The following is a 23,915-nucleotide window of genomic DNA, read 5'->3' on the forward strand; positions in this document are numbered from 1 at the left end:
AGTGGTGGGATGTGCATCAACCCACCGAATCCTAGATCCCTCACAATCGCCTTCTTCTCCTCAGTCATGTTTCTGAATTTATCACTTAGGAGATGTGTGGCACACTTAAGGTCTTTTGTTTGGTTTCTTGCTGCCATTTTCTCTGAAATGAAAAATACACCCAAAGATATCAGTAAGATACACCCATATATATGAGTCAGATACACCCATTGATAACAGTGAGATACACCCATAGATATGATTCAAATACATCCATATATATCAGTCAGGTATCACTCAAACATGCTTCAATATCAAGCAACATTACAAGGTCAAGCAATATACACCCCCAATCTATGGAATATACCCCCAAAAATCAGTTACCAGAAGATCTAGAACAACAAGAATAACAGGAGAACCTAGAACAACAACGTAGAAGAACAGTGTAACAAAGAAGGAAGAATAACAGTAAACCCTAGAACAACAACGTAGAAGAAAAGTAAAACCTAGTTCGTAATGTAACGCACCTTGAGTATTCTTGCTTTGTTTTCGCTGGAGATTCTTGATGGAGATTTTGATGGTGTGTTGATGGAGGTTTCGAAGGTTAGCGACGAGTTCTATATTTTGATTTTCGATTTTCGCTCGAAAATGGAAGGGTTGCTTTGTCTTCGAATTTCTTTGAGAAGTGGAAGAAGTGGAAGAGTCTGCCATTACTCGTAGCGTATGTAACCGTTTGAGTGGCGAGCGCGTGAATGTTACGCTCCATTCAATCCTTCTTCATGCGCGTGAGTTGTATTTGGGCTGGGCCAACTTGTAAACTTGTAAGCTTGTATGTGTAGCAGGCTCGTTTAATAAAATATTTGAATAAAATGTTTAAATATTTTGTAGATGTACATGTTGTAAATGTGAATATTAATTTTTTATATAGCTGATTTGTTGTATTACTAGAATGAGAAATCAGTAGAAAATTTCTTTATGTAGTTGCATCATTTTTTACCTTCCAATGACTGGATTATACTATGTCGCCAGATTTCACGAGTATTGGTTCAAGTCAATGGGCTCTTATGGCTACATTAAACAGTGGCATCTAGAAATCATAATTTTCACATATCGTTTAAAAAATGTACGGTCACTAATTTGGTATTCATAAAAATAGCTAAGTTGGAAGTCACTTCCTTTTAGATTGATGCTTGGAAGAGCCAACAAAAATTTAGTTTCAGAAGCTATTTAACGAGGTTTCTCTTGATAGGTATATCAACAAGTACACTAATACTTATTTCTGATTTTAAGAAAAATTTAAAGAAGCTCCTACCATATGCAAATAAAATCATATAGATATTATGAAAATTTATATCTGAGCATATATTATGATATTTTTGTCGATACAATTTTTTAAAATTTTCTGTAGAATGAGGATTAGAAGTAGATCCTCCAAGACTGACTTCCATATCTTTAAATTTGGCATACAATTTTATTATACAAATTTTAAAAAAATTATCACGATAATAAAATAATATTCGCATTTTATTTTGATTCTGTAACTCAAAATAATCAAACTTTACAAATCATTGTTCTATTGCGATTAGAATCCTTTACAATAACCAAGTCACTTATTTTTTTTATACACAATTTTTTATAAAATGATATTTTGCAATTCTGTGAAATATATTTTGTGGTAGCCTTATGCATATGTAAATAAGCAAGCGAGTATAAAATCATTATAACTATAGCGATAGTTGACATGACCGACATTATTAAAAATGAAAAATAAAAAGAAGAAAATAGGTACGGTTGAGATGGCATGATCATGGCCGTTTGTCAACGTCAGTGAAAAGAGAAGAAGCACCTTCGTTACTTCATCAGCGCAAGATAATAACCACTTCCACAAACTCAATATCAAAATCTCAATCACAATCTCCCAACTGTTTATCTTCGCTGTCTCTCTGACAATTAGTGATCTCCAAGCTCTTCTTAACCACGCATGCCCACAGCTGCAAACCCAATTAATTCTCCCAAGTCTGAATCTTTTCACCTCACAGATCCAATACTGGAAGCTCCAGCTGCTGCCTGCAGATCTTGCTAACACTTCGTGATCTGCAACATTCTGTCTCTGTGCTTCTGCTCTCTCTCCCCCAACTGAAATTTATTTTCCCGGAAAAGGAAAGACATTTTCCGGGAAAATGAGGCGAAGAGGTGCGGATTTTCGGAGGCCGGTGAGGAGGAGGATCCCTGATGCGTTGTGGTGGGCATTGTGCTGTGGAGTGGTTATCCTCTTTGTCTATATTCTCAGCAAAGGGAACCAGATTGAGTCAAGACCAGCTTTGGCACAGGTAATAATTATTAGCATTTTAAGATTTGTGCCATTTTTTTTATGGAAATTGCGAGGGAAAATTAGCAAAATGGATGATTTATTTTATTATGAATGTTAGCCCTTTTTCTTTTGTTGCATTGACTGGTTAGGAGGAGTGGGATTAGGGGATCTTAGTCAGAGTAAATAAAAGGATGCAGGGTTTAAAGAAGTAATTCCTGTGTTTTGGTTTCTAATTTTGTGTTTTTTTTTTCCTTTGGGCTTTAGATGCTTTTCTTTTTCCCAATAAAATAAAATAAAATTGTCAAAAAAAAGTTTACAATTGCATGCATGGAAACATTGGAATGGTGGTTGTTAACCAATCCAGGGTATGGTGCAAGAGTTAGGAATTGTTACTATTGGTGAGATGAGACATGTGCACTGCATATTTTATTTTCTATATTTCTCTTCTTTTAGGATGTTTTTGACGTGAGGTAAAATTTTGTTGGATGAAATCCGTGTGTTACAGTGGCCGGTCGGGGGTGTTGAATTGAATACTAGATTGAATAATTTTCCTGTCAATACTAATACATACTTTTTTCAACATATCTCTGGACTTGGATGGTTAATATAGTTTGGAGTAGTATCATTATGCTAGATCATATGAGTGGTGTATGTATGTATGCTTGCATCTTGTTGGTAAACCTTGTTTAGCAATAGGGAGAATAGTGATTTTTTCAGTTATTGCTCTCATTGTTCCTAGCCTATAACTATAGCAAGAAGAAGAGTCTTACCCTACTAGTTAGGGTTGGCTACATGAATCAAATGAAGTTATTGCACCTTGTCAAAGTTTTCTTGGGTTTCCCTCTGCTCCTAGCCAATATCTATAAATATTATAATATTGTTTCTAAATATGGGACCTACAAGCAATTTCAAGCTTGGCCAGAAAGGATACCGTGGTCATGCAAAAATGTACTTGATTAGATTGTTAGCCTGATTTCTTATTACAAAGTTAAGGATTTGTGTGTGTGTGTGTGTGTATTTATTTATTTATATTTTTTTGTTTTTTTGGGGGGGTGGATCATTGTTGTTTGTCTAATAACATTTTATACCTGATTGCACAGAGAACTTACAAGCATGATAAGATTATGGAAGGCCTTAATATTACTGATGAGATGTTAAGTCCTAACTCGGTGAGCAGACAACTTAATGATCAGATATCCCTAGCAAAAGCTTTTGTCGTGATTGCAAAAGAAAGTAATAATTTACAATTTGCTTGGGAATTAAGTGCCCAGATCCGCAATTCACAAATTCTCCTCTCAAACGCTGCCACCAGGCGAGTTCCTCTATCAACTAGAGAATCTGAAAGTGCTATCCGTGATATGGCATTATTGTTATACCAGGCTCAGCAGCTCCATTATGACAGTGCAACCATGATCATGCGATTCAAAGCAAAAATTCAAGCGCTTGAAGAACAGATGAATTCTGTGACTGAAAAGAGTTCAAAATATGGACAAATAGCTGCTGAAGAGGTCCCGAAAAGTCTATACTGTCTTGGTGTCCGATTGACAACTGAATGGTTCAAAAACCTTAATCTGCAAAATAAATTGAGGGACAAAAGGCAAGTCGAGATGAAACTTAAGGATAACAATCTTTTTCATTTTTGTGTCTTTTCTGACAATATTCTCGCAACTTCAGTTGTTGTCAATTCAACATCGATAAGCTCTAAGAATCCTGATATGATTGTTTTCCACCTTGTAACTGATGAAATAAATTATGCGGCAATGAAGGCATGGTTTGCCATGAATGATTTCCGTGGGGTGACTGTGGAAGTTCAAAAGTTTGAAGACTTCATTTGGTTAAATGCTTCTTATGTTCCTGTGCTTAAGCAACTTCAAGACACAGAAACACAGAGCTATTACTTTTCTGGCAACAGTGGCGATGGCAGGACACCGATCAAGTTCCGTAACCCTAAATATCTATCCATGCTTAACCACCTGAGGTTTTATATACCTGAGGTATTTCCTGCACTAAAGAAGGTGGTGTTCTTGGATGATGATGTTGTAGTTCAAAAGGATCTTTCTGGTCTTTTCTCCCTTGACTTGAAGGGCAACGTCAATGGGGCTGTGGAAACATGCATGGAGACATTTCATAGATATCACAAATATCTAAACTATTCCCATCCTCTGATTCATACACATTTTGATCCTGACGCTTGTGGATGGGCATTCGGGATGAATGTATTTGATTTGGTTGAATGGAGGAAAAAGAATGTTACCGGCATCTACCATTATTGGCAGGAAAAGAATGTCGACCGGACATTGTGGAAACTTGGAACCTTGCCCCCTGGACTGTTGACTTTCTATGGATTAACGGAGCCCTTGGATCCATCATGGCATGTATTGGGTTTTGGCTACACAACCGTTGATCCTCAGTTGATAGAGAGAGGCGCCGTACTTCATTTCAATGGGAACTCCAAACCATGGTTGAAGATCGGCATTGAGAAGTACAAGCCCCTTTGGGAAAAATTTGTTGACTACTCTCATCCTTTGTTGCAACAGTGCAATTTCCATTGATTTCAGTAGGAGCTCCCAACCATGGATGGTGGAAGATTCGGATTAAAGAGTAGCAGGATCAACACATTGACTATTTTCATCCTCTATTGCAGCAGTGAAAGTTGCATTGATTTGTGAGGAACTGGAAAGGTTTGATGACCCTTACACGAACAAGCACAGATTGAGGTTTTAATTTTGTAGTTAGAAATGCTTGTACAATTTTAGGTCAGGCATGCCTAGTGGCTGCAACTTGGGGGGTCTACATTGATTATGAGTCTTCCGTTGTAGCATATAGATGTTCATTTGATACAAGTATTAGGCAATATCAATCAATTCAGAGCTTTTTCTTGTATTTTTCTAGTAAAAGATTGATGTTAACCGCTAGTTATACGTAGTATCCATTGCCATTCATTGTTGCTAGTCTTATTGCTCTCTTCTTTACCCCCCAAAATGTGCCAGGAATTTCCTTGCTTACCTATTTACTTATGGGTTTCCAATTGCCCCTCTCACATGTGATTCCTGATTGCCTGTGTTATGACAGGCTTTATATATGTTTTCACATGTGGTGGGTTTCAACAGATTTTTGGTCTCTGTCACTGTAACCGGACTCTTATAAAAAACTTGACTAGCCAATTTAAGAAATTATGGCTGTCTTTCCCAATACAAAGGACAACCCAATGATTATGGACAATTTTGGTTGCATGCACACAAATGCTATTTGCCCCTCAAGTTTAATTAAATCCAGGATTGGACCGAGCTACACCCTAAGCCTAAGTATGTTAAATCCTGAGCTCATCAAGCTCTGAAAGATCAAATATTTAAGTTATGAAATATAGCCTGCAATATTCCCAACTTTTGCCTCTATCAAAAGAAATAAAACTTGAAGGGGAACATAATAATAAACTAATGACACAGTTAAAATTTCAAATTTAAATTTAATCTTGAGAAATCCAAACAGAAAGGCCCTTTTAATTTCCAAGTTGCAAAGTTAGAACTTAGAAGGTTCTACCACTTGGTCGGCACTCATTGAATTGAATGTTTTTTCATCAAAGTGCCGGCCTTACGGTAGCAACAACAGGGGGGCCGGAACACTCGGCACATCATTTTCTACTAACTTAGTCCTTTCATTAAAACAGTGCAATCATTCATTCATGTTATGCACGCTACTTCATATTTCTATGTTCCATATTCATTACTTTTTGATGCTGCCATAGAACACTGCTACTTAACATTTTGCTGTCCCTGGTTTATAACTGTCATAACTAACTTGCATCACAGATTATTTCTGTCTTTGTTTGCCTTTGATGATGAAGACACCAAGTGCCTCTTCAGTTGTTCCCTTTCAACCTCCCAAACAATCTCGTCAACACAGAAACCGTGAGGTGAGTTCACGGTTTCTTCCATCATCTCCAACAACAACCTCTGTTGAACACTCTTTTCCTTCTTCTCCACGTGAAGTTCTCTCTCCACTTCGACGCAAGACCGGTTCTAGTTCAACAAGACACAGCAACAGCAGCAAGCACGCCGAAGAACAAGGCCCTGCCACACGCCATCATCAACTATGGCCTTCTTCTGCTAAGAGAAACTCTGTCACGCTTGCTGATCGAATCAGCGAGGACAGGATCATAGAAAACCTTGAACATGACAAACAGATCGATTCTAAGAAGCCCAACAAGGCAAGTTCTGTTTTTTCTTCTAGGACTAAAAACAAGAATAGCAGCACTCTTGAGAATGGTTCAAACAATGGCTATGGGAAGAAACACCGTTCCATTGTTCCTGGAAGATTTTCCTTGGATGAGAATGCCTTGCACAGAAAGTTATCATCAGGGAGAAACTCTTTTTCCTCCATGAACTCGGTTGATTCAGAATCGGATTACAGCGAGGTGTCCATGGGTTTGAATTCAAGGGAAAAGGGAGTTGAGGTTCCCTCCAAGTACATGAGTGATGAGATGAAAACAAGGCCTAGAAAGGGGACTTCAGATTCCAACATTGTAGATATTATGAACACCAATGATTCCTCCATTTTATTTAAGAAACTCAACTTGAAAACCCCCATCAAGAGGGCTAACTCTCTTACATCAGGTTACAAGAGTTCTACGTCTCAGTGGGCTTTGTCACCTGGAAGGACTAGTTCACCATCCATGTCGATTGAAAGCATGGATAAACCGTTGTCCTTTTCGAGCTTGAAGAAACAACATAGTAGTCCCATCATGACTAGAGGAGTGGAGAGATTTTTGACCATGGGTTTTGATCTCTTCAAGAGCAAGAAATCCTTGTTAAATCCTTCTTCGCCAATGGGTTCTGGTGGGAATTATGAGGCTGGCCATCAGCTTCGCTTGCTTGAAAATCGGTTGATGCAATGGAGGTATGCAAATGCTAGAGCCAAAGTTGTAAATGAAAACATTTTTAATCAAGCACAGGTACATTATATTCATCTCTCATCTTACACTTAAGAATGATTTTCCTCTAGATGCGCAATTGAGAAATGGTGCTGATGCTTTGTTGATTTAGAGCAATTTGTTATGTGCATGGGATGGCCTCACAAAGCTGCAGAGTTCAGTGCTAAAAAAGATGATACAATTCAGCAAACAGAAGCTTAATATGAAGCTCAATTTCATATTGTATTCTCAAGTTAGTACTAAATCTTAAGAATCATCAGTCATGTTATTCTTCATCTGGGCTGATATATAGAAACATATATATACATATATGCATATTGACAGATGAAACTGTTGGAGACTTGGGGAGGTTTGGAAAGGCAACACTCGTCAGCAATTACCAAGATCAAAGAGAGTTTGTATTCTGTTATCTGTAGAATTCCCCTCTTGGAAGGTGCAAAGGTATGACTACATTCTCTATGATGAACAATTCTTGCATAGATGAAAAGAAAATCAACACCACAAGAGATAGAAATCTAATACTTTGCATCTAGCTGCACTTACAATAAAGTAAGGGGGATAAAAAAAAAAGTATTATGAAAAGAAGTTAGCAGGGTTCCCTTAAGTTGTAACCATGACTAAATATGATGTGTTAGATTCGTATTAAAATAGCAATATTTCCTTCTTATTTGAAGAACTGTTGACAAAGTTATTATGCTTATAGGTGGACTTACAATCAACATCAATCACTCTACGGCATGCAACTGATATCACGGCTTCTATCGCGTCAATGTTAACTTGTTTCCCACCTTCAGTATGTTTGTTAAAACACTATGCTTGTCGTGTTTTCGACTGATGAGGTCTTAAACTTGAAATTGAAAATTTGCTTTATCATCAGGTTGATGAGACTGCTTTACTGCTATCAGAATTAGCAGAAGTAGTTGCACAAGAGAAACAACTCTTAGAAGAGTTCTATGATCTTTTCCAAATCATATCTGTCTTTGAGGTAACTTTTTTTTTTATCTTTTCTAAAATGACAAAGGGGAGTAGATATAGTTTAAACTTCTAAGTTTTGTCAATCAAAATGAAGCATTATGTTCAATTTTGAAGGGAGAAGAAGGGAAAAAAAGGGGGGGGGGGGGGGGGGACTAGAAGTCTAGAGAAATTTCCCAACTTTTAATGCTTGCAGATTAAAAATTTGTTCTGTTTACCAATTAGAGTTCAACCAAGCTTGTACTGTTTCTGTACTGCTTATTTATGAAGCTTTTGTTTAGAGCATACTAATAGTTTTTGATAATATATATTGGCAGATTCAAGAGAGAAGTGCAAAGTGCAATCTCATTCAACTTGAAAGTTGGCAATGGAAACAACACTAACGGCAATTACCACACGAGATCACATCATAAAACTCTAGGCTACTAGTGGAAGTTTAACCAAGATAAATAGTATAATTACTATGACAACCTCAAATAGGAAAATGGTGGCAAAATATATTGAAGTTAGTATCTGTTGTTAATTTTCTTTTCATAAAGAACAAAAAAAAAAGGCAAATCCATAGAACATAATTCATTTTAAGTTATATAATTTTTATGATATATTTGCGGTATGTACTTTTTAAGATTACCGACAAATTTCCATCTAATGTATTTTACCTGAAAACAGTAAATATGATTCACAAAACCTGCTTGAAACTCTATTTTTCATTGATCTACTCCTTGAAGAAATCAGTTATTAGTCATTGCAACTATGAGTGCATTCTTTCTTGAAATTCTTCAGGTTGTTCATGAAATATGTCAGAAGATTAATGAATTATTGTCTTATTTCATCTACTCTATGTTCTCTTGCTTCAGCGTTCAAGCTATTCTTTCTCCTTTGCCTCCACATTAATCTACTTGCTTGGGCATGTTTCATTACAGAATCTTTACCATTGGCCTTTTTCTCAACTCCTTGCTGCTCCTCTTGTTTGTTTATTTCATTTTCCTTCCCACTCTTACTTTTAGCAGTAACTCCTAAATTACTATCATCTCGAGTATCTTTGACTTGTCGATTTACTTTCCCCTTGTCATGTTCGTTCGTCTCGATCAATCTATCATCATTCCCACTTCCATTCATAACTTCATCCTTGGATTCTACTCTAATCTCACCATCCTTGAAAGTGTTCAACTCACTATTGTTTTTCAAAATTTTCCCTTGTACTTGCAGCATCCTAATCTCGTTCTGTTTCTCCTCGAATGCAGATTCGATCACTCGCTGCTCTTCTTTTAGAGAATCCATGGTAGACTTCATCTGCAAAACTCTCTTGTCAAGCTCCATCTTCTGACCTTTCAATGAGTATATCTTCGCCTTCATTTCCTCAATCTTACCTTCTATCTCTTTGTTGTGATCTCTTTCCTTCTAATATTAATAACATAACCAAAGTCATAATTTGGTTAGAAAAGACAAGAAGAAGAAGAAGTTGGTTTTACCTGCAATAAAAGCTGAAGGGAAAGAAGTTCCCCATCTTTCTCCTTGACAAGAAAGCTGCATACACGCCTCTCTCTAAACTTGTGAAGCATCAGAACACCAAGAAATGAAACACCAAAAGCTAGCATCACCATGAAACCATATTGCCTTTTTCTCTTGTTCTCTCCATGTAAACCTTTGTTTTGAGCCATCTTTCTCTATCAAAGATTCTTGATAGTTTTTGGCTTATAGTAGTTAATCTAGTTCTCATTGTGTACGGCTTTGGATTCACACAAAGAACATGAGTCATGAATTCAACTACTGCTTCTTTTATTTGGCTGGTATTCTTGGTAATTGCCACTAAAATTCAAATACAATCATACTTCTATTATACAATAGTGGTCATGTGGGAAGTGGGAACTGGGAAGTGCTTTTCATTTCTAGTGTCTAAAAAATTGAATGATATACCAAAATATATATATAATATGAGGAAGTATAGGGAGCCAATAAAATATTTGTATACTGTATTACAATGGAGATTTAGAGATGTCCGACTCAATATCAGAGATATAGCCATTAGTGTTACCTTTTCCTATCAGCTTAAGCTTTTGGGATGAGTGGTTTCATGAGATAGTATCAAAGATTTAGATCCAAAAGGTCAAGAGTTTAGCGGGATTCATATAATATTTATCTAATAGTTATATATATTATACTACTTACATAAAAATTATTAGCATAATTTTATATAAAGATGATAATTGAAATATAGATAAAATATTAGGTGAATGCTATGGTACCTATCACATTGTACCTAAGTTACTAAAAAGGATAAACAAATAATATTTAATAAATTTTACATGATTTATTTTTTATTTTAAATATTTTATTTTTTACTTTAAAAGATAAGTTAGGCAATTTAAGCACCATAACAAAAGCACCATAGAACCCACCAAAATATTACGTCACAAGGTTTAATTATATATTAGATTAAAACTCGCACATTACACACAGTATCATAATATAAAATTATTTAGTATATATACAAAATATAATTTTTTTTCTCAATTTTGTTTGTCTTATGTTAATAACTTAATATATATTAAATTATTTTAAAACTGAAATACAAAAATTTAATTTATATTCGAATGAGAAATAATAATAGCACAAAATTATATAGTTAAAATAAATAACATAGATTTTATATAAAAAAGGATATATTACACATTGACCTAAACGGATAAACCAGGATGATTTTGCAAATTTTCACCGTTCACACCACCACGAGCTTCCTTAGATCCGCCACGTTCTCTGCCGTTAAAACGTCAACGGCGAATGCGGTGCCTGCCTCACGTGCCCATTCTTCATCCACCGCACCCTTCGGATGCTTCATCCATTCATAAACCAGTATGCACAAGTTCCCTAAATCCTTATCTAACTGGGGAAAGAAAAAATGCTAATAAGTAATAACATGCTACCAAAATTAATGCCTGTGAGTCTTTTTCTCTAATCGGTTTCGAAAACTAAAACAAAATTTCATATTTGTTAATATTTTAGATTTTAGATAGATAAGGTTTGGTTGCTTGTCCTGTGTTATGGATAAAAAACAAAAATTGATGGCCACAACTTTTGTGTTCATTCATTCATTTTGTTGAATATATATACACTCTTGAACACACTATTACTGAGTGACTTTGTTGTTGTCAATTGAAAAAAAAAAAAATCAAAGATGTTGAAGTCCATGCTTGGATGCTGCAAAGTATACATATCAGAGAGCAGAAACAAGACTGCATTAGAATCTATTGAAAAAGCTGCAAGTCTTTTTCCAAAGGCTCCCATAATCAACAAGTTTGAGGATGTGGACTACAACAGAGTTGGTTACACTCTTGTCTCTGAGTTTGAGGAATCAGAGCCATCATTGTCGTCATCATCATCATGTCAATTGACATGTGCTGTGCTTGCAATGGTGAAGGCTGCATTTGATGCAATTGACTTTGGATTGCACAGTGGAACTCATCCTAGGCTTGGTGTTGTGGACCACATTTGTTTTCACCCCTTGGCTGGTGCTTCCTTGGACCAAGCAGCTACGGCTGCTCGCTCCTTGGCTACGAAAACAGGCTCTACCCTGCAAGGTTAGTTGCATCGGGAAATTTTCATATTTACCTCACTAATGTTATTTACAAACAGCTAATTATAAGAATATAATCATGTATTTTTTGCACTGCATATTAGAAATGATGACTATTGATTAAGTGTAGTTGCACAAACTTAGATTTAGGCAAATTTATTAGCTTGGTGTTAGTTTATGGAGTCTGTTATATGTGGATTGTGGAAGGACTTAAGGAGATTGTTATTTCATTGATAAGGGGTTGTAAAGTTTCACGTGAACAAAGTAAAATTTTATTATACTACATTCTGGAGGATGCTCTGAAACATAAAACTGATCAATCACTGCACGGTGGATACTGAATTCATAAAATTATACCAATTCACTGTTTTTGCACCGGTTACGCTGGGCAACTTCTTTCTAGTATGTTTAAATGTTGACAATGACTGAAATTTTATGCAGTACCTACTTTTCTATATGGAGCAGCACATGAAGAAGGGAGGACGCTTGATTCAATCCGAAGAACACTTGGTTATTTCAAGCCAAATGCTAATCAAAACAGATGGATTGGGGGGCCAACATCACACACTTTGCCCCTGAATCCAAACAGTGGTCCTGCTCAAGTGACTCCAGCTAAAGGTGTTTTGATCATTGGAGCAACGAATTGGGTTGATAATTACAATGTCCCTCTATTATCTTCTGATATTAGTGCTGTTCATAGAATTGCGAAACTTGTTAGCGGAAGAGGTGGTGGGCTTCCTTCTGTACAGGCCATGGCACTTGCACATGGTGAAGGTGTCATTGAGGTAGCCTGTAACTTGTTGGATCCGAATAAAGTTGGTGGAGAACAAGTACAAAATAAAGTTGAGTGCCTTGCAAAGGAAGAAGGTATTTCTGTGGGAAAGGGATACTTCACAGACTTCTCGCAAGAAGAAATTATTCAAAAATATTTGGAGCTGTTTAAGGAGAGAAATTGATGTCAAACAATACCAGGTATATTGGATTTTGCCATTTGATGAATTTTCATTCAAGGAGTCAATTTGGCATTTCCCTTGAGATTAGGAGAGAATATATGTATAAGGATGAGTTCTTCATGCTAAAGCTCATCCTTAAATTTTTATTCTCATTTTCAAGGGACAATAAGATTGTTCCTAAAAGACATCAATGTAGCTTCTCATGAGGATCCCAAATATTTTGATCCATCCAATGAGCATTATGTTATAACCTATAGAACATGAAAAGATAAGAACCCAACCCAACCATATTGATACCTCCTCTGATCTTGTGTAAGTTCTATCTTTCACTCATCACTTTTCTCTTCTCCCAGACTTTCCTCAGGTCTAACAGGGCAATTTTAGAAGTTTGGACAAACGAAAATCACGAGTATGCTTCAATTTGCAAAAAAGTTAATAATAACTATCTTGATGGAAAAGTCCTTGTTATTCATTAGCAGGATTAATCATATAAGTGGTGACAAGAAATATTATTGCCCATGTCAACTAATATCTTAACCATATTCTCTGAGGTTTTTCTGCCCATTTAGTGTTTTATTTTTATTTTAATTCTTCACTGCCATCCGGCTTAACATGTTAAACCATATTACCATACCTCATACCCTTTCTCTTTTTAAATAAAAAAATGCCTTCTCATAATGCAATGATGCCTAGCATTCTTGTCTTGTTGTTCCAAGTTCCTATCTATAATACGGGTTGAGGTTGTGCTTTTATCTTTTGGCTAAGGTATAGAACTCAGTATAATACACCAGGCCTGCACCTTTCATCCAGTGTGTATCGAAAGAGACAGTATATATCAAAACAAAGACTACATTAAATTGTGGCAGTTGAATTTGGTGGTGGAAGCTATCTCCACATCTGAATTGAATGCAGCATTTACAGTCCCTTTTTACCATAGAGCGAGATGTGAATTTACAACATATATTATTAACATTTGGCCAATTCTATAGTGTCTATGAATTGGTGCCTAAATTTTTCCTAACTTATCTTTTATAGTAAGTTTTGATTTTTTAAAAATAATTTATTTTTATATCTTTTAAATTAAATATTAATTTTTAACCTTTTTTAATAAGTAGACACCATCTTTTAGGCATAATAGCATTCACCTTAATATTTACAAAACTACTTTATTTGTATGAAAAATGTTCTCTGTTCTATTATCCTTTTCTCGTTACTATAAAAGTTTGATACATCTTTAAATCAATGTTTTGATTACAACATGTAATCAAGTTTAAGATAAAAATTTTGAATTTAAGATAAGTATCTTTCCCCCACCCCCACACTTCTCTCTTACAGTCTTACCACTAATTGAAGTATCTAATATGAAAAAAAGCTCAAAGAACATGCATGAGCCAAAGAATTTGAGTAAGCTGAGTGTATCAGTATTCAGTAGTACTAATATCACACCTTAGCTTTAAGTCTTTTAATTCTTTCTGGATGAGTAAGTAGGGAAATTAATGCTTAAACAAATAATGCATATCCAATTCAGTGGATTTTATTTTTCAATTCTATGGGCTTTCTAGCTTTAAGTAGCTAACAAAAAATGAAGGTATGAGGCAACAAGACAAGGAAGCAAGATATTTTAAGCGTTTTGTGAAAATGACTGCTTGTGCTAACCTGTCATGTTTACATCAAGAGATTATCTAAAGAAATGTTTGTGACTTATTTTTGGACATTTGGGAATTTAGATAAAAAAAAAAAAGATATCATATTCCTATCTAAATTAAATTATCAATTAGTAATTGCTTTAAGTAAGTTGCTTGTACAATAGTATTAAGTTAACCAGAATATCTGAATCACGTTAATATCAAAATAATATCGTTGAATTCTGTTCATGTAAAAAATATGTTAAATGTTATATTCACTTAAGCTATAATGAGGATATTACACGTTAACACATTGGACAACTTCAGATTATTATTCACTGCTTTTAGTGATTTCTTGTGGTTGCGAATCTCATCATAAAATCAGAAATTTAAGACGGTGACAGTGATGGATAACAACACTCGATTCACGCTCTTGGGGGAAGCAACATTTTTGTTTTCACATACGATACTGTGATGACATGGCACCACGTGGACACATTTTTGTCCAATGTATATATAGTAGCTTCATATTTATTGCTAAAACCACTGGGTCACTGACATATGATTTATTTATACAATCTTGTGAACTCAGGTTGAAGCTGTTGTGAAGAACCACACACACCCCCCATGGAGTTCAATTCCACTAGCAAGGTCAGAAAGAATACCTTCCTTCTTCTTAGTTTCTGTTCAGTGATCTTATCTGAGGAAAACATGTGTCTATAGATCATAACAGATACTATACTGGCTAAGTTTATGGATTAACTGAGTAATCACATGCATATTTTAAGTATGTGTTTCTCTTCTTCTTTGTTTGATTTGTTTATTTCTTTTGCTTTCTCAATGTCTTAGCTTCTTTTAGTTTAATTTATTGTATAATGTTAGTCAACCACAGAGAGAAGGGGTAGAGGGTAGACAATAGTGTTCTTGCTTCGGTTGAAAAATATAGTTAGTACTGTAATAAGGGAGGATGAGTATCAATATCTCAAAAGGATTTTGAAAGTTCATCTTTTTCTCCTATTTTCTTCAACGCTTTTGACTTTTTCTCCTCAATTATACATATGGAATATATTATTGTATTTGGATTTAGACAAGTTTTCTTTTACATAATGAATAAATAAATAAATAAATAATTGAAAATGCTAGTAGTTTTTCTAACATGTAAAATATATCACTTATGCTCTAGAAACTAGTTGAGTATCCATAGAAAAAAGTCACATGTCTTAGAAAACTTGGATAAGGATTAAGGATACAATGTCAAAATATTCAGTGATAAGATGCATGTACTATGGTAGCCACTGGCAGTGAGCCACGTGTAGTGTAGGGACCTCAAATTATTGGATAGGGATACCTCCCTTCTTATATGAACACATCACCATGCGGTACACGCTCAATTAAACAATACTGCATTTTTCCCCTTCTTGCTTTTGCAGTAAGACTATGAAGCATGGTATTAATGATGCATTATGATATTGATAATCTGGGAAAACACTTGTAACGTCAACTGTATTATAGAAATAAAGTAAACAAGATAAAGATTACATTACAGTTCTTATTGCGTGTAAAAGTAATCTTATTTGAAATTAACCATGATCTCAGTCTGGACTCTATGATAATGACTAATTGACTATGTTGGAAAAACATTTTTTAAGTTCTGTTTTTTAGCATTTGCTTTGAACAATTGAACACATGTATTACCTTTTAGTGTTTCTGCTTCAATAGAGTAAATGTTCACTCCTTAGTTGTTTATTTAGGATCAAAAGAAAACCATAGACCAATCCATCTTATTGTGCTGCAAAATCTTTGTCTCTGAGGCGCGCAATCTAGCAACTCTTGATGCAATAGAAAGAGTAGCAAGACTGAACCCAGAGACCATCATTGTGAAGAAGTTTCCTGACCTGCCTTACAACAGAACCAGGTACACCCTTGTGTCTTATGTACTGCATGACTGCACAGGAAATGCCATATACAGCCCCTTGCACCAATCTGTGGTTGCCATGGCTGAGGTTGCATTCAATGCCATCAACCTAGAATTGCATGATGGGGCTCACCCTCGCCTAGGAGCGGTGGATGACATTGTTGTCCATCCACTTGCACGTGCTTCGTTGGATGAGGCAGCATGGCTTGCAAAAACACTGGCAGCAGACATTGGCAACCGATTCAATGGTAAGGCCAAAGGGCAAACTCATTAATGGACTACAACGGTTCTTTAAAGTAATAAAAATAAAGATTGTCTACTAAAGTCAATTTTATGTCAATGAATAATAAAAAAAATTAATTATGAAAGGCCTAATTCGGAACGTAGATATAATTTGTGACAGCACACCATAGCAATGTCTAATCTATATAGCTGAGCCCCATTTAGTGAGACAATAACTTAGCTTGCATTGATGTGTATGAAAGATTTAAGTTGAGTACAAATTACAAAATGTTCCATCGTTGATGAGGTTCATCATACCATAGTGTCATGGACTCAAAAGTGTGGTGTAATGCATGAGAAACTCATTTTGTTTTTTCTTGGACACATTAACACTGCTTTTCTTTCTGTATCTGAAATGCAGTGCCAGTATTCTTGTATGGTGCAGCACACCCAACAGGGAAGGAACTAGACACCATTAGACGAGAGCTCGGATATTACCGGCCTAATTTCATGGGAATCCAATGGGCAGGGTGGGCTATGCCAAAGATCCTACCTCAGAACCCAGATGAAGGACCTATTGTTGTTTCAACGTCTAAAGGCATCTTAATGATTGGCGCACGCCCATGGGTTGGACTCTACAATGTGACAATCTTGTCGACAGATGTGTCAGCGGCAAGAAGGATTGCAAGGAAGGTCAGTGCTCGTGGCGGGGGGCTTCCGAAGGTGCAAACTTTGGGGCTTGTTCATGATAAGGATTCAACTGAAATAGCCTGCATGCTGTTGGAGCCTAATCAGATTGGAGCAGACAGAGTGCAGAAACATATCGAGATGCTGGCAGCAGAAGAAGGACTGGATGTAGAAAAAGGATACTTCACTGACTTATCACCAGAGATGATCATAGAAAAATACATGAACCTTATATCTGCTAACAGATCATGATTGTCATATAAATCATTTGTTGATAAACAATAAAAAAATTGTGAGATCTTATTGGCCTTGCAACTTTGTAAATAAAGTTGTTGTAATGAAACTGAAACAAGCACTTGAAAACTGCTTCTTTTACTGCTTGTTGCTTCTAACTCGGAACCTAGAATATGAATATTAGCACAAAATTCCGGCCTTCTGCATCATGAATGAGAACTATAAGCAAGCTTATGTACACTTTAAATTTTCCTAATTGAAGGGTCACACTTAACGGTTAAAACCCTTCATCACAAACACTGCTTGCTTCTAAAATCTTGAGACAACAGTGTCTGAATCAGCACACTCAATCTCTCAGCACCGGGTCCTGGCCTAAAAACCGTATCATTGCCGCGCAACAGACATGGATCTTCACCACCTTCTGAGGTATCAACACACCATGCCCCAGGTGAAAATCTATGTGTCCTTCCCAAGAGTTCTTTGTCAATCTTGTCCAGCACTGGATCATCCTTTGCAAACTTTCTGGCAAAGGGAGCATTGCTTTTAACCATTTTGTCAAAGTCCTTCATTGTCAATTTCATAGGATGTTGCTTTGGAGGAGTGTCCCAAGCAATGTAGTGAAGATCATGGCTTATTGCAGTGTGGCGAAATTCCTCAGTGTTGCAAATGACAGTGTGGAAATAACCCTCAGGAGAAGAGATAAAATTTGCATAATACATAAGAATAGTCCTTGGAAGGTTATCCCATCCCCATATACAGTACTCCATAAAGGATCTTGTTAGCACAACCCAAGCTGAACCTGTTTAGAGAAGCATATATACTAAATCAATAAATTCGATACAACAACAACACCAGCCTTATCCCACTAGGTGGGGTCGGCTACATGGATCAAACGACACCATTGAGTCCTATGATATATTCAATAGTGATAGATAAAAGAAATGGAGGGAGTACTAAATAGGTGCCAAAATTTCTAGGTTAACTAGACATTTAACAAACTTATATGTTTGGTTTAAGTTAATAGTAGTATAGCAATAAATGCATACAGAATTATGGATTATGGGTTATAGTTTCATATATACACCTACCTGTAAACAGTTTAAAAAGAGTTGGAAGTGTTCTTTTCTGAGTAGTCCATGCTATATCAGATTTCTTTGATAAGTAAAGGCCAGGATCGATAACAATTGGCCTTACTCTATGGCTCCTGAGGAAATAAACAGAAATATCAATATCAACTATCAGAATTCAAAGATGGTGAATAATTTACAGCTCCATTTGTTCTCCCTCCAAGATTGTATGAAAAATTAATGATTAACTTACAGTTTCCAACCAGCAATATGCGTATGCTCAATGAAATTGAGATCTCTCGACAGATTAGAGAAAACATGAAGTAAATCTGAAAAGACAGGAAACAAATATCATATAACTTCACAGAAGCGTTTAAACAAGGAACCTAATCATCTTATGATTCAAGCACAGTACATGAAGATATGTTCAAAATTGCTAAGATTATAGTACATAGATGTTTATTGCATTAGAAGATTCAAGTCAGAAAAAGATAAAGCCCCATCTGATAGCTATGGGGTTAAGAACAGCATATTGAAATCCCTTGCACTCTAGTCAATTGAGCTACAAAACCTAGCTTATTGATTTATTGAGACAACAAAACTCACTTGGAACTTGACAGATCGCTCAATAATTTGCATGAAACATATCGAACTTCCAACAAAAATGCAAGGACTCAACAATATCAAAGTAAAAAAAAAGTGGCATATATAAACTAAGATGATGAGGATTATTATTTTCACAATGTATTGTCATTAAGCACTTATTAGAGGAAACCACTCAACAAAACTATGATTTATGCCTGAATAAGACTGGAAGGAAGCTTAGAAAGAGAATTTGAAATTAGCAAAGTAGAATTGCAGACAAGAACACTAAACAAAACCCGGACTTAAAAACATGAGGAATGAACTACAATCATAAACCTACGCTTGCTAACCTCCTTTCTATTAAAGGCAACACGGAAGGTGAGTAAGGCCAAATCACGAATTCATTTATGAGAGGTAATAACCGGTGAATCTATAACGGTAATCGACAACAATATGATGATGGATGAAATTTAGTTATTGCCAATTTTACTAATCTTTTATGTCCTTGAAACAGTAGCAATCTAGACAAAAGAGAAAACAACAGCACCTAGGAATCACAAGCAAACTACAAATCTTTCCCTTTTACTTGACAGGCATTCTATGTTTACCAAGTTTCTTGAAGTTGTAGAAGCACATTATGTCAACACAAGAAAGAAAGTAGTAGTTTATGCAAGCATTTTGACTAGAAAAACAAAAGTAACATCAAATAAGCTACCATGGAAAGGACAAGTTTCTAACCATCCTGTGTCACAAGAGGGTAATCCGAGGCGCTGAGGTTTATAAACCAGTCCCAATCCGAGCTCTCCTTCAGTAATATTGCTATAGCTTGGAGTGTACAAGCAATCATAGTAGAACCCTTGTAAGTCACCAAATTGGATTGTGACATAACACGTACATTCTCTACCTCACGAAATGTCGGATCGCCTTTCACTGCATTTGCCAATTCCAATCTTTCCCGTGGCGGTGCCTCGAGATCCAAATGCAGGATATACTGATTTCTTGGGTGATAAACTGCCTGCAATGTCCTCATCATCCTTTGACTATCACCTTTTGTGCCTGAAATAAGATATGCCAACCTAGGTGGCTCCATTTTCTGAACCACATTGGCATTAACCTGCCTTTCGAAATCTGATTCCACAAAATAACCACCTGAATCCTCTGATCTTGCAAATGAAATGATGTCAAAGGTTGAAGATTGTTCTATCCCTTCGGAAGAGCTAAGAGCCCCAACAATTGCAGTAAGAACAAGACTAACAAATACAAACAAACTGGCAAAAAACGGTATAACCCATTTCCTATCACTGAATAATCTTCCTGAATGAGAACTAACATTTTTCCTCATATTCTATTTCAGCAGTTATGAATCAAAATCCAAATTTGAAACTGTTCACCCTTGTCGGCAAGAACCAAGATCTCTATAAGATGGAAACCAAAAAAGCAGCACCCCACAAATCTTTAGCTGATAATATTACAATGATGAGTTTGGTGGCAAACCCAACCAACCCAAAAATCAATCTTCTTTAAGCTTAATGGCTAACAATTAAGCTAATTTTAATGCAGGATAAGACATGGTTTTCAATTAAAGATGCTAAATTTACATCAACAATAATCCTCACCAAACGTTTTGATTTCGGAGTTGGGACCCATCTTCATGAAGGAATGGGGTCAAACCTGTTTATTACTGCCTCACTAGAAAGTTAGCAACTTTTGATTGAAGGGCGTAAGAGGGTGAATGAAAATCTACCCTTCAGTGTGTACTATAACTTCGAAAACTTCAGTTCAGATTTCACCTGCGAGCCATTAATGCAGCTTGTTCATATTTTCGTACACTTATTCTCCCTCCCTTTTCTGGATACTGCTTCAGCAAACAGTGCTCAAGATCTATTTGTTTGAAACATAACAGGAAATTCGCTTGGAGTGCAAGTTTGAGTTGAGTTGGTGTTCAATTGAGGATAGAGAAAAAAAGAATCCAAACTCAAAAGAATATTGAGAAATGAAATTTTTCTTAAATAAATTAAAGGACAAGTTACGAATATAATGGTTAACAAGACAAATTTCTCATATTATAACGTTTTAATATAGGAGATAAAATTACGTTTTTTGTATATCTATAAAAAGTAAAAACTGCCATATAGGATATAGTGGTTTCTAATTGAATAAATTGACGGTTTCTGAATAAATTTTTGCAGATCAAACTCGCAGTCTCTAAAAAAATATTCTCTTGGCGGTTTATGCATAAAGAGACTGTTTTTATGGATAAATAATTTAAAAAATATAATTTTTATATAAAAAAATAGATATTTAAATAATGATGATAATAAATATTTTTTAATAAAAAATTAATTTATAATAATTTTGAGAGTAATGCCAAAAAATTATTATATAATTAGTATTTGGTATTTTATTATGTATGATATAGTAAGTAAAAATAAAAAATAAATATAAAATATGTGTCATGTATATTTTGTTATTGTTTTTTATTTTTATTACTTCTAATAGAACTTTCTCTTCTTTTATTGGGATCTAAAATTTGCTGTACTATCAAAAAAAATAATAAGTTATTTAAAAATAAAATTATATGCAAAAAAATAGAATTAAAATTAAAATTTCATACTATACACAATGTTAAATATAAATTTAATAAAAAAAATAAAATGGTAAAATATATATATAAAAAAATCTCTATGATAGTAACACAATAATCTCTTTTATAAATGGTTTTATTTTGATATAAATTTTTATTTTGATAAAAAAATTATATAAACTTTTAAATTAATTTTATTTTAATATAACAATCAAATCAAAATTCCTTTATTTTTTATATTAAGTTGTAAAAAAATGTAATACTTGAAAAATAAAATATATTAATTTTTTAATTTAAAACTTATTTAGAATTAAATTAAATATGTAATTCTCATAAAAATGGTGATTAAATTAAATATTTTTATTTTATATTATTTTTTTTATCCTATCAGTATCTGTGAAACGAATTCTTAATTATAATTTAAATAAGATAATTAAATTTAAAATATAATTTTATTATTCTCTTTCCTTGTACAATACAATCATTACACTTTAAATAATTATGAATTTTAATTTTAATCTTTCATGTTAAAGAATGTTCGTCTAAACCAAAAACTAAGTGAATATATCTAAATTCCAAGTAAGAATGTTAATACTTAATATTTGAGTTATAAGTAGATATCTATCTCGTCTATTGAAGTGGAGTACAATTTGACTATTCGTACCTTTTATTTGACTAATCTATTAATAATTTGTCGTGTTTATGATGATTTCTCAGTTCTCATAATTTACCATTGTTAGTATCAATTACTAGTGATCAAATTACTAAAAGATTATAAAAATTTTAACATGAAAATTTATATTAAGTGTTTAAAAAAAATACAAATTGAAGTCATCAGTATTGACAAGAATAAGAAGATTGAAGTTGATATGTTAACTCAAAGTTTGAATAAGATATATTTTTTATTTTTAATATTTGTGATTTTTTAAATATTTTTAATATTTAATTTTATTTAATTTTATTTTTAACATTTTTTATTTGTATCAAAATTACAAATATTAGGATGGGATAAAAAACATACTTTATTTTCTCAAGATCTTAATCAATTTAAACTCTATTGGTACAAATGTGAAGCACCACCTTATGCATATTAAAAGCAGAAAAGACAAGAAAAAATATTTGAATTAAAGTTAAATATAAGTTGTAAAAAGAATATAAAATCTTCAAGAATTAAAAAGCAAGTACTAAATTAAATGCAAATTATTTACTACTAATTCTATTTTTAAGCATTAAGAATATTAGTCATTAGGTACTTATGTTTACTTATAAATAGATGTTAGCATATGATATAGTTTTTAAGTAAAATATGTATGTATTATTGTTTGCTATATGTATTAATATTATAGTTGTTTTTTCTTCTTAAGTTATTATTATGTTATTTTTAAAAAATATATTTATTAAAATTATGTTAAATTATTGTTGAGGTGTCTATGTGAATGAATAATTATTAACAGTTTAATTATGAAATTTATATTTACAGTATTCATAATTAGCTGTATCTGTATCTGTATTCTCTTGATTGATATATGAGAAGTGAGGATTCGAAATTAGGGTTATTAGTCTTTTAAATTAGTCTGTGTCAATACATGAATTATAGAACTCTTGATTGAGACGTGTCTGTTCCATAATTCCTTCTTTAAAATAATAATAGGTTAGTGGGAGAGTTAGGACTCAGGACAAGTGTTGATTAGTATCCCCATTATTAAAAGGACAGCCGATTCTTCCAACAAATTGTTATTTTGTGGACTATTCTAGTATTGTTAAAAGAAATGAATTATTATTATTATTATTAGGACACTTCACTTCGTCAAGTAGGAAAGAATTATTCATGGTTTTTTTTGGTGGGAAGAATTGCTCACATCTTGTCTAAGTCCAATAACTATAGCCTATAGGGCCTCCATCAAACAAAAATCTAACCCAATAAAAAAAGCAAACTGTCCTTACTAAAAAGTTTTAGCACGATGGTTCATCATCTCCTCTCTTAATCAAGATATTGAAAATTTAAATCACATCCTTAACACTGTACAAATATGTAGTAAGCTTCGGTATCTAAATGATTAGGTTGAACTAATTAATAGATTAAATTGAAAAAGTAAAAAGATAATGTGTACAGAATATAAAATCTACTTTAAATAGTTGAAATAATGCTTTGAAAAACATGAAATTATTGTGATAAGTATAAGATAAATGCCTATTTAATATGAGCTGCCTCAATTTTTCTATAGTGAAATGTCATGTTACAAAAAAAAATTTAATAAAAGTGAAAAAAGAAGGCTC

At 34.1% G+C, this 23,915-nt stretch overlaps 6 protein-coding genes across 8 annotated transcripts; 4 read left to right on the plus strand and 2 right to left on the minus strand.

Moving 5' to 3' along the window:
• The first annotated feature begins 1,789 nt into the window (after nucleotides 1-1,789).
• Nucleotides 1,790-5,232, plus strand: LOC107613632 (putative galacturonosyltransferase 10). The gene is made up of 2 exons (XM_016315724.3): nucleotides 1,790-2,309; nucleotides 3,391-5,232. The coding sequence occupies exons 1-2, from the start codon at nucleotides 2,160-2,162 to the stop codon at nucleotides 4,840-4,842; spliced, it is 1,602 nt and encodes a 533-aa protein (XP_016171210.1). The 5' UTR covers nucleotides 1,790-2,159; the 3' UTR covers nucleotides 4,843-5,232.
• Nucleotides 5,233-6,126: 894 nt separating this feature from the next.
• Nucleotides 6,127-8,711, plus strand: LOC107610467 (QWRF motif-containing protein 3). Its single transcript, XM_016312517.3, has 6 exons — nucleotides 6,127-7,241; nucleotides 7,333-7,452; nucleotides 7,545-7,661; nucleotides 7,924-8,013; nucleotides 8,098-8,205; nucleotides 8,510-8,711. Exons 1-6 carry the CDS (start codon nucleotides 6,129-6,131, stop codon nucleotides 8,573-8,575), a joined length of 1,614 nt encoding a protein of 537 aa, XP_016168003.3. The 5' UTR covers nucleotides 6,127-6,128; the 3' UTR covers nucleotides 8,576-8,711.
• A 167-nt stretch (nucleotides 8,712-8,878) lies between these two features.
• LOC107610468 (uncharacterized) lies at nucleotides 8,879-10,282 on the minus strand. The gene is made up of 2 exons (XM_016312518.3): nucleotides 9,665-10,282; nucleotides 8,879-9,593 (listed from the first exon to the last, which is right to left on the minus strand). Exons 1-2 carry the CDS (start codon nucleotides 9,851-9,853, stop codon nucleotides 9,009-9,011), a joined length of 774 nt encoding a protein of 257 aa, XP_016168004.1. The 5' UTR covers nucleotides 9,854-10,282; the 3' UTR covers nucleotides 8,879-9,008.
• Nucleotides 10,283-10,877: 595 nt separating this feature from the next.
• On the plus strand, nucleotides 10,878-13,122 carry LOC148547199 (formiminotransferase cyclodeaminase-like protein). 2 transcript variants are annotated; one of them, XM_016316628.3, is made up of 4 exons: nucleotides 10,878-11,045; nucleotides 11,368-11,770; nucleotides 12,208-12,738; nucleotides 13,073-13,122. In XM_016316628.3, exons 1-3 carry the CDS (start codon nucleotides 10,974-10,976, stop codon nucleotides 12,720-12,722), a joined length of 990 nt encoding a protein of 329 aa, XP_016172114.1. In that variant the 5' UTR covers nucleotides 10,878-10,973; the 3' UTR covers nucleotides 12,723-12,738; nucleotides 13,073-13,122. The 2 variants fall into 2 exon arrangements, with proteins under 2 accessions (XP_016172114.1, XP_016172113.1); XM_016316627.3 differs by lacking the exon at nucleotides 13,073-13,122 and having other exon boundaries at nucleotides 12,208-13,020.
• Nucleotides 12,665-17,543, plus strand: LOC107613238 (formiminotransferase cyclodeaminase-like protein). Of its 2 annotated transcripts, none has more exons than XM_088496704.1 (4): nucleotides 12,665-12,738; nucleotides 14,937-14,995; nucleotides 16,096-16,507; nucleotides 16,903-17,543. In XM_088496704.1, the coding sequence occupies exons 2-4, from the start codon at nucleotides 14,972-14,974 to the stop codon at nucleotides 17,418-17,420; spliced, it is 954 nt and encodes a 317-aa protein (XP_088352830.1). In that variant the 5' UTR covers nucleotides 12,665-12,738; nucleotides 14,937-14,971; the 3' UTR covers nucleotides 17,421-17,543. The 2 variants fall into 2 exon arrangements, with proteins under 2 accessions (XP_088352830.1, XP_088352831.1); XM_088496705.1 differs by lacking the exon at nucleotides 12,665-12,738 and adding an exon at nucleotides 14,836-14,854.
• LOC107613237 (beta-glucuronosyltransferase GlcAT14B) lies at nucleotides 16,707-21,211 on the minus strand. The gene is made up of 4 exons (XM_016315136.3): nucleotides 19,793-21,211; nucleotides 18,723-18,798; nucleotides 18,491-18,606; nucleotides 16,707-18,201 (listed from the first exon to the last, which is right to left on the minus strand). The coding sequence occupies exons 1-4, from the start codon at nucleotides 20,394-20,396 to the stop codon at nucleotides 17,693-17,695; spliced, it is 1,305 nt and encodes a 434-aa protein (XP_016170622.3). The 5' UTR covers nucleotides 20,397-21,211; the 3' UTR covers nucleotides 16,707-17,692.
• Between the last annotated feature and the right edge of the window lie 2,704 nt (nucleotides 21,212-23,915).

The sequence above is a fragment of the Arachis ipaensis genome, chromosome B8, assembly GCF_059453495.1.
Source record: "Arachis ipaensis isolate K30076 ecotype BB chromosome B8, ASM5945349v1, whole genome shotgun sequence".
NCBI lineage: Eukaryota > Viridiplantae > Streptophyta > Magnoliopsida > Fabales > Fabaceae > Arachis > Arachis ipaensis.

Bases quoted from the DNA above. Each gene is read 5' to 3' on its own strand.
- LOC107613238 (XM_088496704.1), top strand. From the start codon at position 14,972: ATGGAGTTCAATTCCACTAGCAAG. The intron at 14,996-16,095 runs GTCAGAAAGAAT...TTGTTTATTTAG, and splicing joins AGTTCAATTCCACTAGCAAG to GATCAAAAGAAAACCATAGA. The intron at 16,508-16,902 runs GTAAGGCCAAAG...TCTGAAATGCAG, and splicing joins CATTGGCAACCGATTCAATG to TGCCAGTATTCTTGTATGGT.
- LOC107613237 (XM_016315136.3), bottom strand. From the start codon at position 20,396: ATGAGGAAAAATGTTAGTTCTCATTCAGGAAGATTATTCAGTGATAGG. The intron at 18,799-19,792 runs GTTAGAAACTTG...CTGTCTTTTCAG, and splicing joins CCCTCTTGTGACACAGGATG to ATTTACTTCATGTTTTCTCT. The intron at 18,607-18,722 runs GTAAGTTAATCA...TTATTTCCTCAG, and splicing joins CATATTGCTGGTTGGAAACT to GAGCCATAGAGTAAGGCCAA.
- LOC107613632 (XM_016315724.3), top strand. From the start codon at position 2,160: ATGAGGCGAAGAGGTGCGGATTTTCGGAGGCCGGTGAGGAGGAGGATC. The intron at 2,310-3,390 runs GTAATAATTATT...CTGATTGCACAG, and splicing joins CAAGACCAGCTTTGGCACAG to AGAACTTACAAGCATGATAA.
- LOC107610467 (XM_016312517.3), top strand. From the start codon at position 6,129: ATGAAGACACCAAGTGCCTCTTCAGTTGTTCCCTTTCAACCTCCCAAA. The intron at 7,453-7,544 runs GTTAGTACTAAA...GCATATTGACAG, and splicing joins ATTTCATATTGTATTCTCAA to ATGAAACTGTTGGAGACTTG. The intron at 8,206-8,509 runs GTAACTTTTTTT...ATATATTGGCAG, and splicing joins AAATCATATCTGTCTTTGAG to ATTCAAGAGAGAAGTGCAAA.
- LOC107610468 (XM_016312518.3), bottom strand. From the start codon at position 9,853: ATGGCTCAAAACAAAGGTTTACATGGAGAGAACAAGAGAAAAAGGCAA. The intron at 9,594-9,664 runs GTAAAACCAACT...TATTAATATTAG, and splicing joins CCCTTCAGCTTTTATTGCAG to AAGGAAAGAGATCACAACAA.
- LOC148547199 (XM_016316628.3), top strand. From the start codon at position 10,974: ATGCGGTGCCTGCCTCACGTGCCCATTCTTCATCCACCGCACCCTTCG. The intron at 11,046-11,367 runs GTATGCACAAGT...AAAAAATCAAAG, and splicing joins CTTCATCCATTCATAAACCA to ATGTTGAAGTCCATGCTTGG. The intron at 11,771-12,207 runs GTTAGTTGCATC...AATTTTATGCAG, and splicing joins AACAGGCTCTACCCTGCAAG to TACCTACTTTTCTATATGGA.